The sequence below is a fragment of the Acipenser ruthenus genome, chromosome 7, assembly GCF_902713425.1.
Source record: "Acipenser ruthenus chromosome 7, fAciRut3.2 maternal haplotype, whole genome shotgun sequence".
In the NCBI taxonomy this organism is placed as follows: domain Eukaryota; kingdom Metazoa; phylum Chordata; class Actinopteri; order Acipenseriformes; family Acipenseridae; genus Acipenser; species Acipenser ruthenus.
In genome coordinates this window covers 67505633-67519221 of record NC_081195.1, presented here as the reverse complement: position 1 = coordinate 67519221, position 13589 = coordinate 67505633, and the positions used below count along the sequence as shown (strand labels likewise).

At 40.6% G+C, this 13589-nt stretch overlaps 1 protein-coding gene across 1 annotated transcript in view; it reads left to right on the top strand.

Annotated features, from left to right (window-relative positions):
* The window catches only part of LOC117414633 (1-phosphatidylinositol 4,5-bisphosphate phosphodiesterase zeta-1-like), a 35548-nt gene that overhangs the window by 20257 nt on the left and 1702 nt on the right, over positions 1–13589 (top strand). Inside the window, exons 5-8 of the mRNA XM_034024388.3 lie at positions 689–845; positions 1003–1119; positions 3354–3526; positions 10520–10646. Of these exons, the coding sequence (XP_033880279.3) occupies positions 689–845; positions 1003–1119; positions 3354–3526; positions 10520–10646 (574 nt within the window). The remainder of the gene's footprint in view (positions 1–688; positions 846–1002; positions 1120–3353; positions 3527–10519; positions 10647–13589) is intronic.

The window sequence follows — 13589 nt, the reverse complement described above, 5'->3', positions numbered from 1 at the left end:
CTTCTCATGTAATCACTGATAGAGCATCTCTATTGGGCAGATCTATCTGTCTTCTCATGTGATCACTGATAGAGCATCTCTATTGGGCAGATCTATCTGTCTTCTCATGTGATCACTGATAGAGCATCTCTATTGGGCGGATCTATCTGTCTTCTCATGTGATCACTGATAGAGCATCTCTATTGGGCAGATCTATCTGTCTTCTCATGTGATCACTGATAGAGCATCTCTATTGGGCAGATCTATCTGTCTTCTCATGTGATCACTGATAGAGCATCTCTATTGGGCAGATCTATCTGTCTTCTCATGTGATCACTGATAGAGCATCTCTATTGGGCAGATCTATCTGTCTTCTCATGTGATCACTGATAGAGCATCTCTATTGGGCAGATCTATCTGTCTTCTCATGTGATCACTGATAGAGCATCTCCATTGGGCAGATCTATCTGTCTTCTCATGTGATCACTGATAGAGCATCTCTATTGGGCAGATCTATCTGTCTTCTCATGTAATCACTGATAGAGCATCTCTATTGGGCAGATCTATCTGTCTTCTCATGTGATCACTGATAGAGCATCTCCATTGGGCAGATCTATCTGTCTTTTCATGTGATCACTGATAGAGCATCTCTATTGGGCAGATCTATCTGTCTTCTCATGTGCTTCTTCTGTCTTTGTTTTCTAACCAGGAGAAGAAGATAGCATTGGCAATGGCACTGTCCGATCTCGTCATTTACACAAAGTCGGTCCATTTTGTCAGCTTCAAGCATTCTATCGCAAATCAGAAGTTTTATGAAAACACTTCACTTGCGGAGGCCAAAGCACGCAAACTAGCCATGAACTCAGGTGTGTGCGTGTGTGTACTGCATGAATGTATACAAGAAACTACCTTGTGTTGATGTGGTTGTGATGTGTTGAGTATATCAGCTCATCTTTCTGCCCAGTTTAATTGTTTCTGCATGTATTTATAATAATAACTAAGTTGTTCCTTCTTGCCCTGTAGGTGCAGAGTTTGTGCTCCACAACATGAAGTTCATCACAAGGATATACCCTGCAGGCTCCAGGGCCCTCTCTTCCAATTATAACCCGCAGGAGTTCTGGAACGTTGGCGCACAGCTGGGTAGGTGCCTGCAGATCAGTGGTTAACACGTCCAGGTGACCCTGTCTTTCATGCTGCATGGTCTTGTGTGCTCTGTGACTGGACTATGTTTACTCATTTTTGGCAGTTGAGACCCTGTGCCCCAAGTGCTAATGCTTATACTATTAGTAGGGTTGTATTTTTTTTTTCTTCACTGTGAAAAATCGCTTATTTTACAGCATTTCACGGTCTAAAAATAAGTATTTCTATAAGGTTTATAAGATATTTCATGATTAAACATAGTATTTTTTAAAGCAAAAAAAATAGTGTTGTCACAATCAAAATTGATCATTTTCTGAACACCCCTGCCTGCCATTCAGTCCTGGGCCTCTCTCATGTGTCTCATTGATGGTGGGCTTTGTCCCCACCGAAGGCTGGTTCAAGTTACCAAACTAATTTTGACTTGTGACTCGAGTAAGATTCCAACCCAGGGCTCTACAGGTGAAAGAAATGAGAGGCGAGTGAATTTGTCAGCTATGCCACGTCACCCCCCCTCCTCCGGATTACTTTACCTGTCCTCTCGTCAGACAGATAAACCCATTTCTGTAATGATGGGTAATATGCTGTTGCCACACTCTTGACTGGCACAGTAATAATAGTCTGAAATGAGCATTTTGTCCAGCAGAGCTCCCAGATCTTAAACCTGGGCTGCTTAGCGTTTCGTCTCACGCCACACATGATTCCCGATTCTATAGCACTTTATCGCTTCCATTTCATACGGTATATTGCTGGGCAATCATATTTTAAAAGCATTTCAGCAGCAAAAATTAAAAGAGAAGTTCTCCTCTCACTCCATAGCTTGTCTGTCTTAGCAAGCAGCAATGATGTTGCATCTTTCAAGGTTTTCACATCTCAACAGAACATCAAGCAAAAAAAAAAAACTGTCCCGCTATTCACATTACTGAATCCATTACTACTGTACCTTCTAAACTCGTGCCTATTATATTGCATACTCATACCTTGCATGGATTTATTTTTTAATGCTTAAAACCTCAGGCTCGATTCTGTGTTGAATGTATTTTCATGCTTCACTGCAACTGTGAAGTCTGAGGGCAGTGGCTTTCTCCTCGGTGTGGGAGTGGAGAGATACCAATTAGAGGAAATGATTAACACAATAAAAGGTATATCATGGAACCAACTAAGGACACAGGTCTGGCTGCAGTTGTATGAACTGGGTAGAGCAGGTTAAGGCAGAGAACAATGCATGCTTTACAGTAGTGCACATAAAGCATCGTGCTGAGATCATAAAATAAATAATCTGTACAACCACTTCACTTGCAAGCCAGGTGGGTAATCAGTCAGGATCAGATAAAGAAACAAATCCTTTAGGGCAAACGAGAAGTGAACACGTCCTCCTCGTTCTGTTCTGCTGCATCAGGAGAAGAGGAGGTTCAGCTCGTCCTGCTCAGCCGAGGCCATACTACCTCCTAATATAGGACAGAGCACACAGATGCCTTGCAGCTTTACTCCGACTGCTACGGCAAGTCTTACATAAGCACCAGCCTTAGCGGGAGTGCTTCTGCTCCTCTGTAAATCTTCTTTATTCTCATTAGTTGCACTTGGGGTTGCTACGACTTAAGTGCGAGAAGGAAGAACTCAGTGGAGCAGGAAAGGGGTTTTAGGGCACAGACGAAATGCAAGTGCAGCAGTATGGTGCTTGCTTGGAACAGTCAGCGTTTCTTACTAAAAAACTGTGTATCATAAACAGCACAATTTTCCACTGAGGGCCCAGTCATACATTTGCTGTGGAATGGTTAATTTGCCTGGTATCCTATAGCGGAAAACACAGGCCTTTACCTGCAGACTGGGACTCAGTTCTCAGCTTTATATTGTGTTAAGCTACGTCCCAATAGATGTGTACTTGCTAGCACAGGGGAACGCAATGTAGAAGCCCATATGTGCATAGCATATGGTTAATTAACTGTGAGCAACTTCAGAGCTGGGTGCTTGAGGCCTGAACTCATTCATTCAGCATTGTATCACTCTGGGATGTTAACACTCCTAGTAAATTAACTATGTGGTATGGGATTCAGCAGCGCCATCTATGGGCAGTTTCTTTTGTGTGTGTGTGTGTGTCATTGTGTTCCGCATGGCCACAATTCAGAACTCCAAGTCAACTAAATAAGCTACACCATGTGTGGATATACCCCAAAGTGACTTAATTGCAGCCCAGTAAATTCATAAGGACGGTGTATTTTTTCTTCTTTATTTTACAGTGGCATTGAATTTCCAGTCCCTCGGAGAGGCTATGGATCTGAACAGGGGCAAGTTTCAAGACAATGGAAACTGCGGCTATGTTCTCAAACCACACTTTATGAGAGTTAGTGAGAAACCCTTTGATCCAAATGCTTTTCAGCCAGATTTCAAGGCGACTAATCTGCTAGTGAAGGTAATGGCTGTTTTCTTTTCAATTCGCTTTGTTTTTAGAAGGGAGGTGATTAATAGTCACAGCGTAAGGAAGCAATCGAAAATGTGCACTTACTTATCAATTTCTTGTGGATTTCATTGTTGTGGAAGTAACAAAACTCCATTGTACATCACTGTTAACCTTAAGAGTCAGTTTCCCGTAGGGGTGCTGGAACTAGGGGTGCTGGGGGTGCGACAGCATGGCTTCCATCATATACATGGGGTTACAGTTTTGTTCAATGGCTTTCAGCACCCCCACTTTAAAAACTGTTCCAGTGCCACTGGTTTCCCGTATGCCTATTTTATGTTACTGTTCCCCCTTTCAGAGGCCTTGGACATCAAAGTTTTAAGGGAACGCCACACCTTTGGCAGGTAATGGGTATCTCTTTTAAAAGTTTACCACAGTAGATTTGCAGTCATTTTGCAGTTTTCCCCTGCTTTTCCCATGGTTTTACTATCCAGTTATAGCAAGCATTGTTACATAGTTTACTTTGGTTTCAAGCCCAGTGAAAGGCATGAGGGGTGTGACAGAGACAAAATGCTTCTTGGTAATAAATCTCCCTCCCGACCTGTGAGGGCGCTGTGTAAAGGGAACAGAATGCCATGGACTGGATGGCCAGACAATTCATTCCCAGGGTTAGACAGAAGTCGGCCATCTAATAAAGGGGCGGAGCTACACTAAATCATCGACCCAGAAGGGAAATGATGTGGCAGCCATTAATTGGAAGAGCGGTTGCAATCGTTAACCAAGGGGTCATGATTGACGGTATATAAGGGGACGTAGCGAGGTGATCATCTCCTTTGTTATGGTTAATGCTAAACCAGAAGGAGACCCATATTGTAATCGTGAGTGTTTTGTTTGTTTGTCGTGTCTAAAAACTGTTTGTTTGTTGTTATTAGACGGCTAACACGATCCAGAGCTGTCTAAAGGCCAGCACCAAACCCGGACCACACTGCACTTGTGTCCCGGTTAACTGTATTTGCACCATGAGCACTTTAGCACTCACTGTAGACATGTGATCATGTTTGTGTTAACTGTGGGTGTTTAAATACCAGGACTATTATTTAGGGACTGAACCCGTGGATTAAACAGAGCAAAACACAACGCTGTGTATTGCCTGTTATCATTATTGTTTACTGTTGTCATCAGACTTTGGATTACAAAATAACCCATCATTTCACCAGTACTGTGTTGTTTGTCCTTGTCTTGAGCACTGCATCACCCCTACACCTGCCACAGGGGTCAATGCTTGAGACTGCATTGTTTTCACAGTTATCACAGATTTCATGATTTCTGATGGAACTACAGGGGGCAAGCACAACGCCTTTCATTTAATACTTCTCCCCGATGCCTGTTCCTTATTGAATACTGCTATAGATCAGTCTGCAGAATTCACAATGAAATGTAATTCCCATGACTGCATTTTACATAACATGTGTTCCTTATTTATCCAAATATATTGAAAAGCATATAAGATTCAGTCCTAAGCAGAACATTATGCATGTGTTTCAATATTAAGCTAATATTACGCTATATATAGACTATCGTATAGGGTGCTGTACGGTACAAGCTGGCTTTGCCAAGAGTGGGCTTCCTGGCGGCTCTGAGCTTCAGTGGGTACAATCAATAATCCAGTAAATCATTACATTTGAACAATTGAACAGTATATCTCTCATACATGCCATCTGTTGTATCAAACTATCTGACACCACGAAAAGTTTCTCATAGTGAAAGCAGAGCAAAGTGTAATAAAGCACAGTGAAAGGTTGGTATAGCATTGTAAAGCACAGAGCGGTGTTGTAAAGCATATTTAAAAACATGGCAAACCATGGTAAACTATGGTAAATGTATAGTACAACCATGGGACAAGCATGGGAGAAAACTGCAAAAGTGCTGTGCATCAGTATTACGGCCCCACCAGTAACGTGCGGTGAGGTCAGTGGTTGGGTAGGCACTGGCCAGTCTCACACCCCAATTTACATAGATTCGATTGGCAGGCTTATAGAGAGCAGAATTCTAATTATGCACGGTTGGGAACGAGACTGTTAGACGCAGCTCAACGAAACCCCCGATGTAATTACACGATTCAACCGACAGATGGCACTGAATTTCAATACCTACTTTATTATTATCTGACCTCAATGTCAAATTGATGGTTATTATTGTCCACAAAAGAATGTACTGTAAAGCGTATACACTGATTTAATTCATACTATTAGTGTTTTTAAATCAATGCCCAAATCTACAGTTAACCTGTTTCCGTTCTTTAAACATTTGCTCACCAATACCCGACAATTAAAATGAAAATAAATACTTGCACTTACATCTACTTGTATATGAAGTCCATCCTTCTCTCCTTCTGGACGAAGATGTCCGTGACATCATTGTAGAATTGCTCTCTGTTGGTCTGAAGTTATAAAAGTCTCTCCTTTTCAATGGAAATAAGCGCCAGGGATGAGAGACGCTCTTGATTGCTCTGATTCCGAGTGTGGGTTTTGATCCGTTCAAGTTGACATATAATGTTTTCCATTTTCGGATCGGTTGATGTTAGACTTGCTAGCATAGCTTGGTTGGTTTACTAAAGAGCGGTAACTCAAGGACACACTCCTAAAGGCAGAGAAGGCATTTTCTCCACAAGAACACATGCGTCGATATTAACTGTGCAATGGAATTAGTGTCTATAGCGATCACTGTGATCCTGTTTATTTGCTATTGAAGTTCATCTGTCTCTAGCGACCGCTGTGATCCTGTTTATTTGCTATTGAAGTTCATCTGTCTCTAGCGACCGCTGTGATCCTGTTTATTTGCTATTGAAGTTCATCTGTCTCTAGCGACCGCTGTGATCCTGTTTATTTGCTATTGAAGTTCCTCTGTCTCTAGCGACCGCTGTGATCCTGTTTATTTGCTATTGAAGTTCATCTGTCTCTAGCGATCGCTGTGATCCTGTTTATTTGCTATTGAAGTTCATCTGTCTCTAGCGACCGCTGTGATCCTGTTTATTTGCTATTGAAGTTCATCTGTCTATAGCGATCGCTGTGATCCTGTTTATTTGCTATTGAAGTTCATCTGTCTCTAGCGACCGCTGTGATCCTGTTTATTTGCTATTGAAGTTCATCTGTCTCTAGCGACCGCTGTGATCCTGTTTATTTTGCTAATGACGGCTGTCTGAAAAGACCCCTTTAAGATGGCCCTTGAGCTGTCATTATTTATAAGCTGGCCTGACAGCATTAATATTGCTCTTTTACATACTGGCTGAAGGCTGGATCTAAAATGATGAATAGTTTTCTGTCATTTTTATTGGTTATAGATAGATTGGCTTTCATCTCCTACAGACCTCTTATTACTTAGAGTGCTTCTCATTCTGTTTCAACCAGATACATTAAAATCATCAGCTTAGAACTCTGTAAATAGTCATGATGCCTGCACAAGTATGTACGTATGTATATGTATGTGTATATGTATATATATATATATATATATATGGGGGGGATCCTGACCCACTACTTCACACCGACTCACCGACTATATGTGGCCAGTTTTGCAGAAAAAGGGTTAAGTTAGGGTTCCCTCTGGTGGACACACCCTGATTATGCTATGAATTAGATTAAGTAATATGCAAGTTTGGGCAGTTGCCTAGGTAGTAACCACTTGTTAAAAAAAATAGCATGCTCTACTTTAATCTAGAGACACTCGTTGTAATCAAGAAAGATCAGCAGTATATATTGTAAACTCTTCCCATATCTGAAAAAAATATTTAAATGCACCAAATTTTGCTATGTTAAATAAAATAAAGAAAACCTGATCTTTTAATTTCTCTACCAAACATATATATAGATAATGTACAGTTTATAGGTGCAAATTGCAAGCAATTAGTCAGAAACAAACTAAATGAGGCATCCATTGAGAATTTTTATAACAAAAACAAAACACATGACTTAACAAATAACGACAGCGTCAAACTTCTGGCTGCTTTTGTGAGCCCCTACTAGCACTCCTTCCTCAGCCCAAGCCTAAGCAGGACTGAACATACACCCCTGGTGCAGCCTTTTATACACACCTGCATCTACTAGCACTCCTTCCTCAGCCCAAGCCTAAGCAGGACTGAACATACACCCCTGGTGCAGTCTTTTATACACACCTGCATCCGTTGAACCAAACTGAGGAATTTATTGGCCCACCAATCAAGGCACACATTTCACTCCATTCCCTCCACAATCTCGCATGGAAATGAAGTCTGTTAAACAAGGCTCAGGAAACCCTTTCCTGTGCTTGGCAAACACATACATTTTACAACACTGTTGAGCATTTATAAAATAAACACATTTAAATATCAAAATTAAGATAATACTTGCATTGATGTTGTTGGTGGAATAATTATGCACATTTACACTGTAAAATATGGGAGTGAATGGAAACAAGTACTGGTACAAAATAAATAAGCTACCTGAATTTAAAATAAATCCCATAAATAAACTGTTTGCATGTGCAGGGTGTTCACCCTGTTGCAATGTATTATACAATATAAGTCTACTGCACTGTGTTTACTTTTGTTTCTACACAGCTGAAGCTTGTCCGAAATGTCCTAAAATAAATTATGGTTTAAAACTTTTCTGTCCATCCAAAAAAACACTGCAGTTATACCTGCTTTCAAACACACACACACACACACATATATATATATATATATATATATATATATATATATATATATATATATATACAACATATCAAAGCCTTGTTTTGCTTTGATCAATAAACTGTGCTTCACTGATTCTCTCTCTATTATTTATTTAAGTTTCACATTTCCATGAATGTCTGACACTTAGGGCTCCTGCCCTGCAATCCTCCTGCCTGCCATTCAGCTGCTTGATTATAGATATTTGCTTGTAACAGCAGCAGGCAATAAATTCAACAAAACACAAACTCAATTCGACCCCTCTCCCCCACCCCCCAGACAATCCATTCGAAAGTGGGGGGGTTTGGTGGGGAGCGAGGCTAGGCTTATTAATTTGTCAAAATGACCAAACTTTATTAAAGCTGCATTGGCACACAATCATGCTACATTTTACACTTCAATGTAATTAACTGGTGTCTGCTTACTGCATTATTTACCAGCCTCCTGTGCACTTTACCTGGCAGTGTGTGACTGAGCCGAGGCTTTAACATCATACACACACACAGATCCAGTCTGCGGATGTGTGGAGACACAGGCACCATGATTCCAGCACGGCTTTGCACCGCTATTGGATTTTATGAAGGTTCTTGTAAAACAGGCCAGCATAGTAGGGTTGGCTGATTTAAATCAAGTCGATTTAAAATCACTGATTAAAAAAAAAAAAAGAATCATTGATTTAAATCATTTTTTAATTTCCTACCTATTTTATATAGTTTCTCAAGGAAAAGACGTGAAAAGTATGTTTTAAAAACATTTTATTAACACAGACATCTTAAACTCTTACTGTCTTTAAACTAAAACTCTTAGGGCTGTATTCTGATCACAGCACAAATGCGAGTGCAAGCGAGAATGGCGCTTGCCCCCGATTCTGTGGCGCATATATGGAGCAAAGACATAAAAAAATAAAATAAAATAAAAAATACTGCACTGAAAGGGTATTCTGAAGACATGTCTTGCCCTGTTATAGAGCGTCTGCCCCATCATTAACATATTCGGAGAAGCGATTCTGATTCTGAAACCAGGTTTATTTAATGGTGCAATCAGGAACTTTATCAATTGACTACACTATAAAAAGCGAAGTAGTCCTAAGTAACAACTGCGTGTGTTTGGACTGACACAGAAAGAGGAAATCAAAGAAAGAAAAGTAAAAGAAAAGAATGACTGGGATGAGTGAGGGGGATTTTTCTCTGGCGTACTCCATCGCTCAATTCTTGTAGTTCACATTTAGAGGATGCCACAATGATAAATAATTTGCTTTATGTATGTATTCATTTAAGATTGAGTAATTTAATTTGGAATGTAACTATTCACAAACCACTATTTCCAACATCCTTAAATGTACAGTTTGGAGGTACTGTAGAGCTACAACTACAGTACTACAAAAAAAATCCATAATTTAAATAAATAAATAAATAAAATTGATTTAAAAAAAAAGATTTGATTTAAATCAAATAAATCAGATTTTTTTTTTAAATAAAAAAAAATCACCAACCCTGCCTGTGCTACAGCATGCATTTACCAGATGAGGCATCCTTTATCACTTATGAACATACTGGTGGACAACCAATCATGAGAAAAGATCTGTGTCTGCAACAAACACTGATTGTTAATTGTGCAGTCCTCAGAGAACTGCATCGTGTGGGATAGAGTACTTATTGTTTGCGTCACGCTTTTAACTCCATACAAAACCACACAGGTCTTTGCCTATTTTAGAGTCTTGAGTTTAAATTCAAAAGTTCACCCCGGCAGCAATGTAACCTCCAGCAAATTTTGACAGAGAAATTAGATTTATTTGAGAATGACTTTAGATCAGGGATCTCCAAGCCTGGTCCTGGGAGCCCCAATCCTGCAGGTTTTATAGGTGTCTTTACATCATCAGTGGCTAAAGATCTGGAACACCTGTTAATCTTGACTGATTAAGCCAATAATTGGTTCAATTAAGTAGCTGAGTGCTCGGTTGAAGTGAAAACCATAAGACCCTGTAGCTCTCCGGGACCAGGGTTAGAGACCCCTGTGTTAGACACTTAGAGGGCATTTCTTAATTACAGTAGAGCTGGTTAGACTCACTTACACGTGACACCTAACTGTTATTAAAACAAAACTCTTCACATTGCAGCAGTTCCACTGGTTCCGATAGTGTTTCTCTTCTTTTTTCCGATACAGCTCCTAAACAGAATGGCGTGCGTGTAATCGTTCAGCTTTTTCATACTGAAAGCTGACCTCGTCCTCCACAAACACATTTGCTGGAAGGCAGCACTGATGATGCCCTATCCTAATGATCTCCATTTGTCTGCATGCAGGTTATAAGTGGATACAGCCTGCCAGTGCCCAGGGGCTCCAAAGGTATAGATCCCTACGTGCGTGTGGAGATACATGGAGTCTCTGCTGACAATGCGAAAAAACAGACAAATCATGTAAAACAAAATGGTAAGTTGAACAAAATATGACCTCCTTTATCCTTGAGTGTGATCTGTGGTCTGCAGCAATACCACCGTGTAGCTTGATGATGTAAGATCACAGAAACTATGCAAGGCTGGACCTTGGCAATTCCCCAATGGGTGACCAGGTCATCGCTGTGTGTTTGGTGTCTCGGTAGTAACAGAGCCACAGCCTGAGGCTTCTGGGAGTCTGAGTTCATGTGAAACTTCCAGGTGCAACTCTCAAACCAATCAATGCTTTTCGAATGACCAACGTGATTTTTAATCTCTCTACTTTCCTTCATGCAATCTCGTCATGTGGAATGCAGGGACTGTGCCACTGAAATACCCGGAAGCTTAATGTTTGCATCATTTATATATGAAACTGGGAGATCTACAAAATGATAGTGATTTATATTATGATCTCAGTTCCAGCTCTCCAGTTCCACTCCCCTGTTCCCAATATAAATGAGAACCGGTTTCATCCCCCCCGTCCCCCCAGTTGATGTGAGCTACAGGTTATATCAAATAGGACATTATTCTATAAAAGAAAATGGATCTTCCACTCCAGGTCTTTGCTCCAACCCTGTTCTAAAGTGTTTAATTGAACCAAGTACACCTCCACCTAGATCCAGAAGTAGTTGATTATCTCATTGTACCTGTTAAACCTGGAGTGGAACGGCCCTCCTGGACCGTGATTGGACACTCCTGCTCTAGGATTTACCTTCACCTTTTCCTGCCCAAACCCAGACAGAATAGATAGTCTAGGTCCTTGTTTGAAGCAAGGCAAACAAGAGTAGAAAATCCTATCCTTTGTATTACTCACCATCGCATGAAAAAAAAGGATCCCTTTCTTTTCCAAGAATTAAACTTCTACAGTCCAGGAGATGGACACACCCTCACACGGTGATGTCACTTATTAAATGACCTAACTCCGTGTCCCTGCAGTTCATTTCCAAAGAGTATGTGCATTCCCAATGTCTCACCCTGCTCTTCATTTCCAAAGAGTATGTGCATTCCCAGTGTCTCACCCTGCTCTTCATTTCCAAAGAGTATCTGCATTCTCAGTGTCTTTTCCTGCAGTTCATTTCCAAATACTATGTGCATTCTCAGTGTCTCTTCCTGCAGTTTATTTCCTCATTAAAGTTAGACAGCAAATGGCCCCGGTGCTATGTGTGTCAAGTCATTAGAGAAACCTCCAAAGTATCGACTAAATCTGGGCGTAAGTGTCTGTCCACTTCTCAAGATGAACTTTAATTGGATAAGCATAGAAACTGCAGTCCTGCACTGGCTGAGAACCCAAATTAAATGGCCGAAGCTATTCTCTGTAATGGTTACAGCAGTGCTATTCATTTTGATTTACAGGATAGTCCCAACACTATTTAAAAAATCAATTTAGACTAAAGCTGAAGTTGTAAGTGGTATAAGCCACAGTCCATTATGGTCTCTGGTTCATTCTGAGCTGTCTCCTGTCTTGTTTATATTGGAAAGACCAACAAAAATAATAATTTTAAGTAACAAAAAACTGCCTTTAAAATTCCTTTTTTTGAGTAAGCAGTCTGTCATGACTTGTATAGAAATGCTTGTGCCGACTTTCCTCTGGAAGTTAATACCTCCATGGTAAAGAATGAATCCCTTATGGGTTGTTAGGTTTCTCAAGAGCCTACACAATCATTAAGTACTGCAGTACTTATATTCAGTAAATGCCATGGCTTTTTACTCATCAGTGTTAAATATGTAAAAGGATGATTTGTTTTTTTTAAAGATTAGATTTGCTTAATCGAAAAAGTTTCACTCCTATAATGTGGCATTTGAATTGTTACACACTGAAACATGACAAAGCACATAATTAATTCAGTTAATGCTATAAGATGCGGGTTTGGTGTGGGTTAATGTCAACTTTCAGAAAGTGTTGCACTCTGTATCAATCAGCTTGCATCGCTGCCCTGCAAAGCTGATGAAGTGCTGCTACTGCAAGCAAAACCCAGACACTGTCTGTCGCTAAAGTTCAGAGCCCCCTTATTAAAAACACAGGCACTGTCTGTCGCTAAAGTTCAGAGCCCCCTTATTAAAAACACAGGCACTGTCTGTCGCTAAAGTTCAGAGCCCCCTTATTAAAAACACAGGCACTGTCTGTCGCTAAAGTTCAGAGCCCCCTTATTAAAAACACAGGCACTGTCTGTCGCTAAAGTTCAGAGCCCCCTTATTAAAAACACAGGCACTGTCTGTCGCTAAAGTTCAGAGCCCCCTTATTAAAAACACAGACACTGTCTGTCGCTAAAGTTCAGAGCCCCCTTATTAAAAACACAGACACTGTCTGTCGCTAAAGTTCAGAGACCCCTTATTAAAAACACAGACACTGTCTGTCGCTAAAGTTCAGAGCCCCCTTATTAAAAACACAGACACTGTCTGTCGCTAAAGTTCAGAGCCCCCTTATTAAAAACACAGGCACTGTCTGTCGCTAAAGTTCAGAGCCCCCTTATTAAAAACACAGGCACTGTCTGTCGCTAAAGTTCAGAGCCCCCTTATTAAAAACACAGGCACTGTCTGTCGCTAAAGTTCAGAGCCCCCTTATTAAAAACACAGACACTGTCTGTCGCTAAAGTTCAGAGCCCCCTTATTAAAAACACAGGCACTGTCTGTCACTAAAGTTCAGAGCCCCCTTATTAAAAACACAGACACTGTCTGTCGCTAAAGTTCAGAGCCCCCTTATTAAAAACACAGGCACTGTCTGTCGCTAAAGTTCAGAGCCCCCTTATTAAAAACACAGACACTGTCTGTCGCTAAAGTTCAGAGCCCCCTTATAATGCATAAATACAAAGCACATATTAATGCTCACTCCACATTCCATTCAGCTGTGCTTTGATAATATTACAGTCATTTTAATATAAATTGCTTCCATTCATTTCTGGAAAGGATCGAGCTGAATCAAATTCTCAAATATGCTGTACAA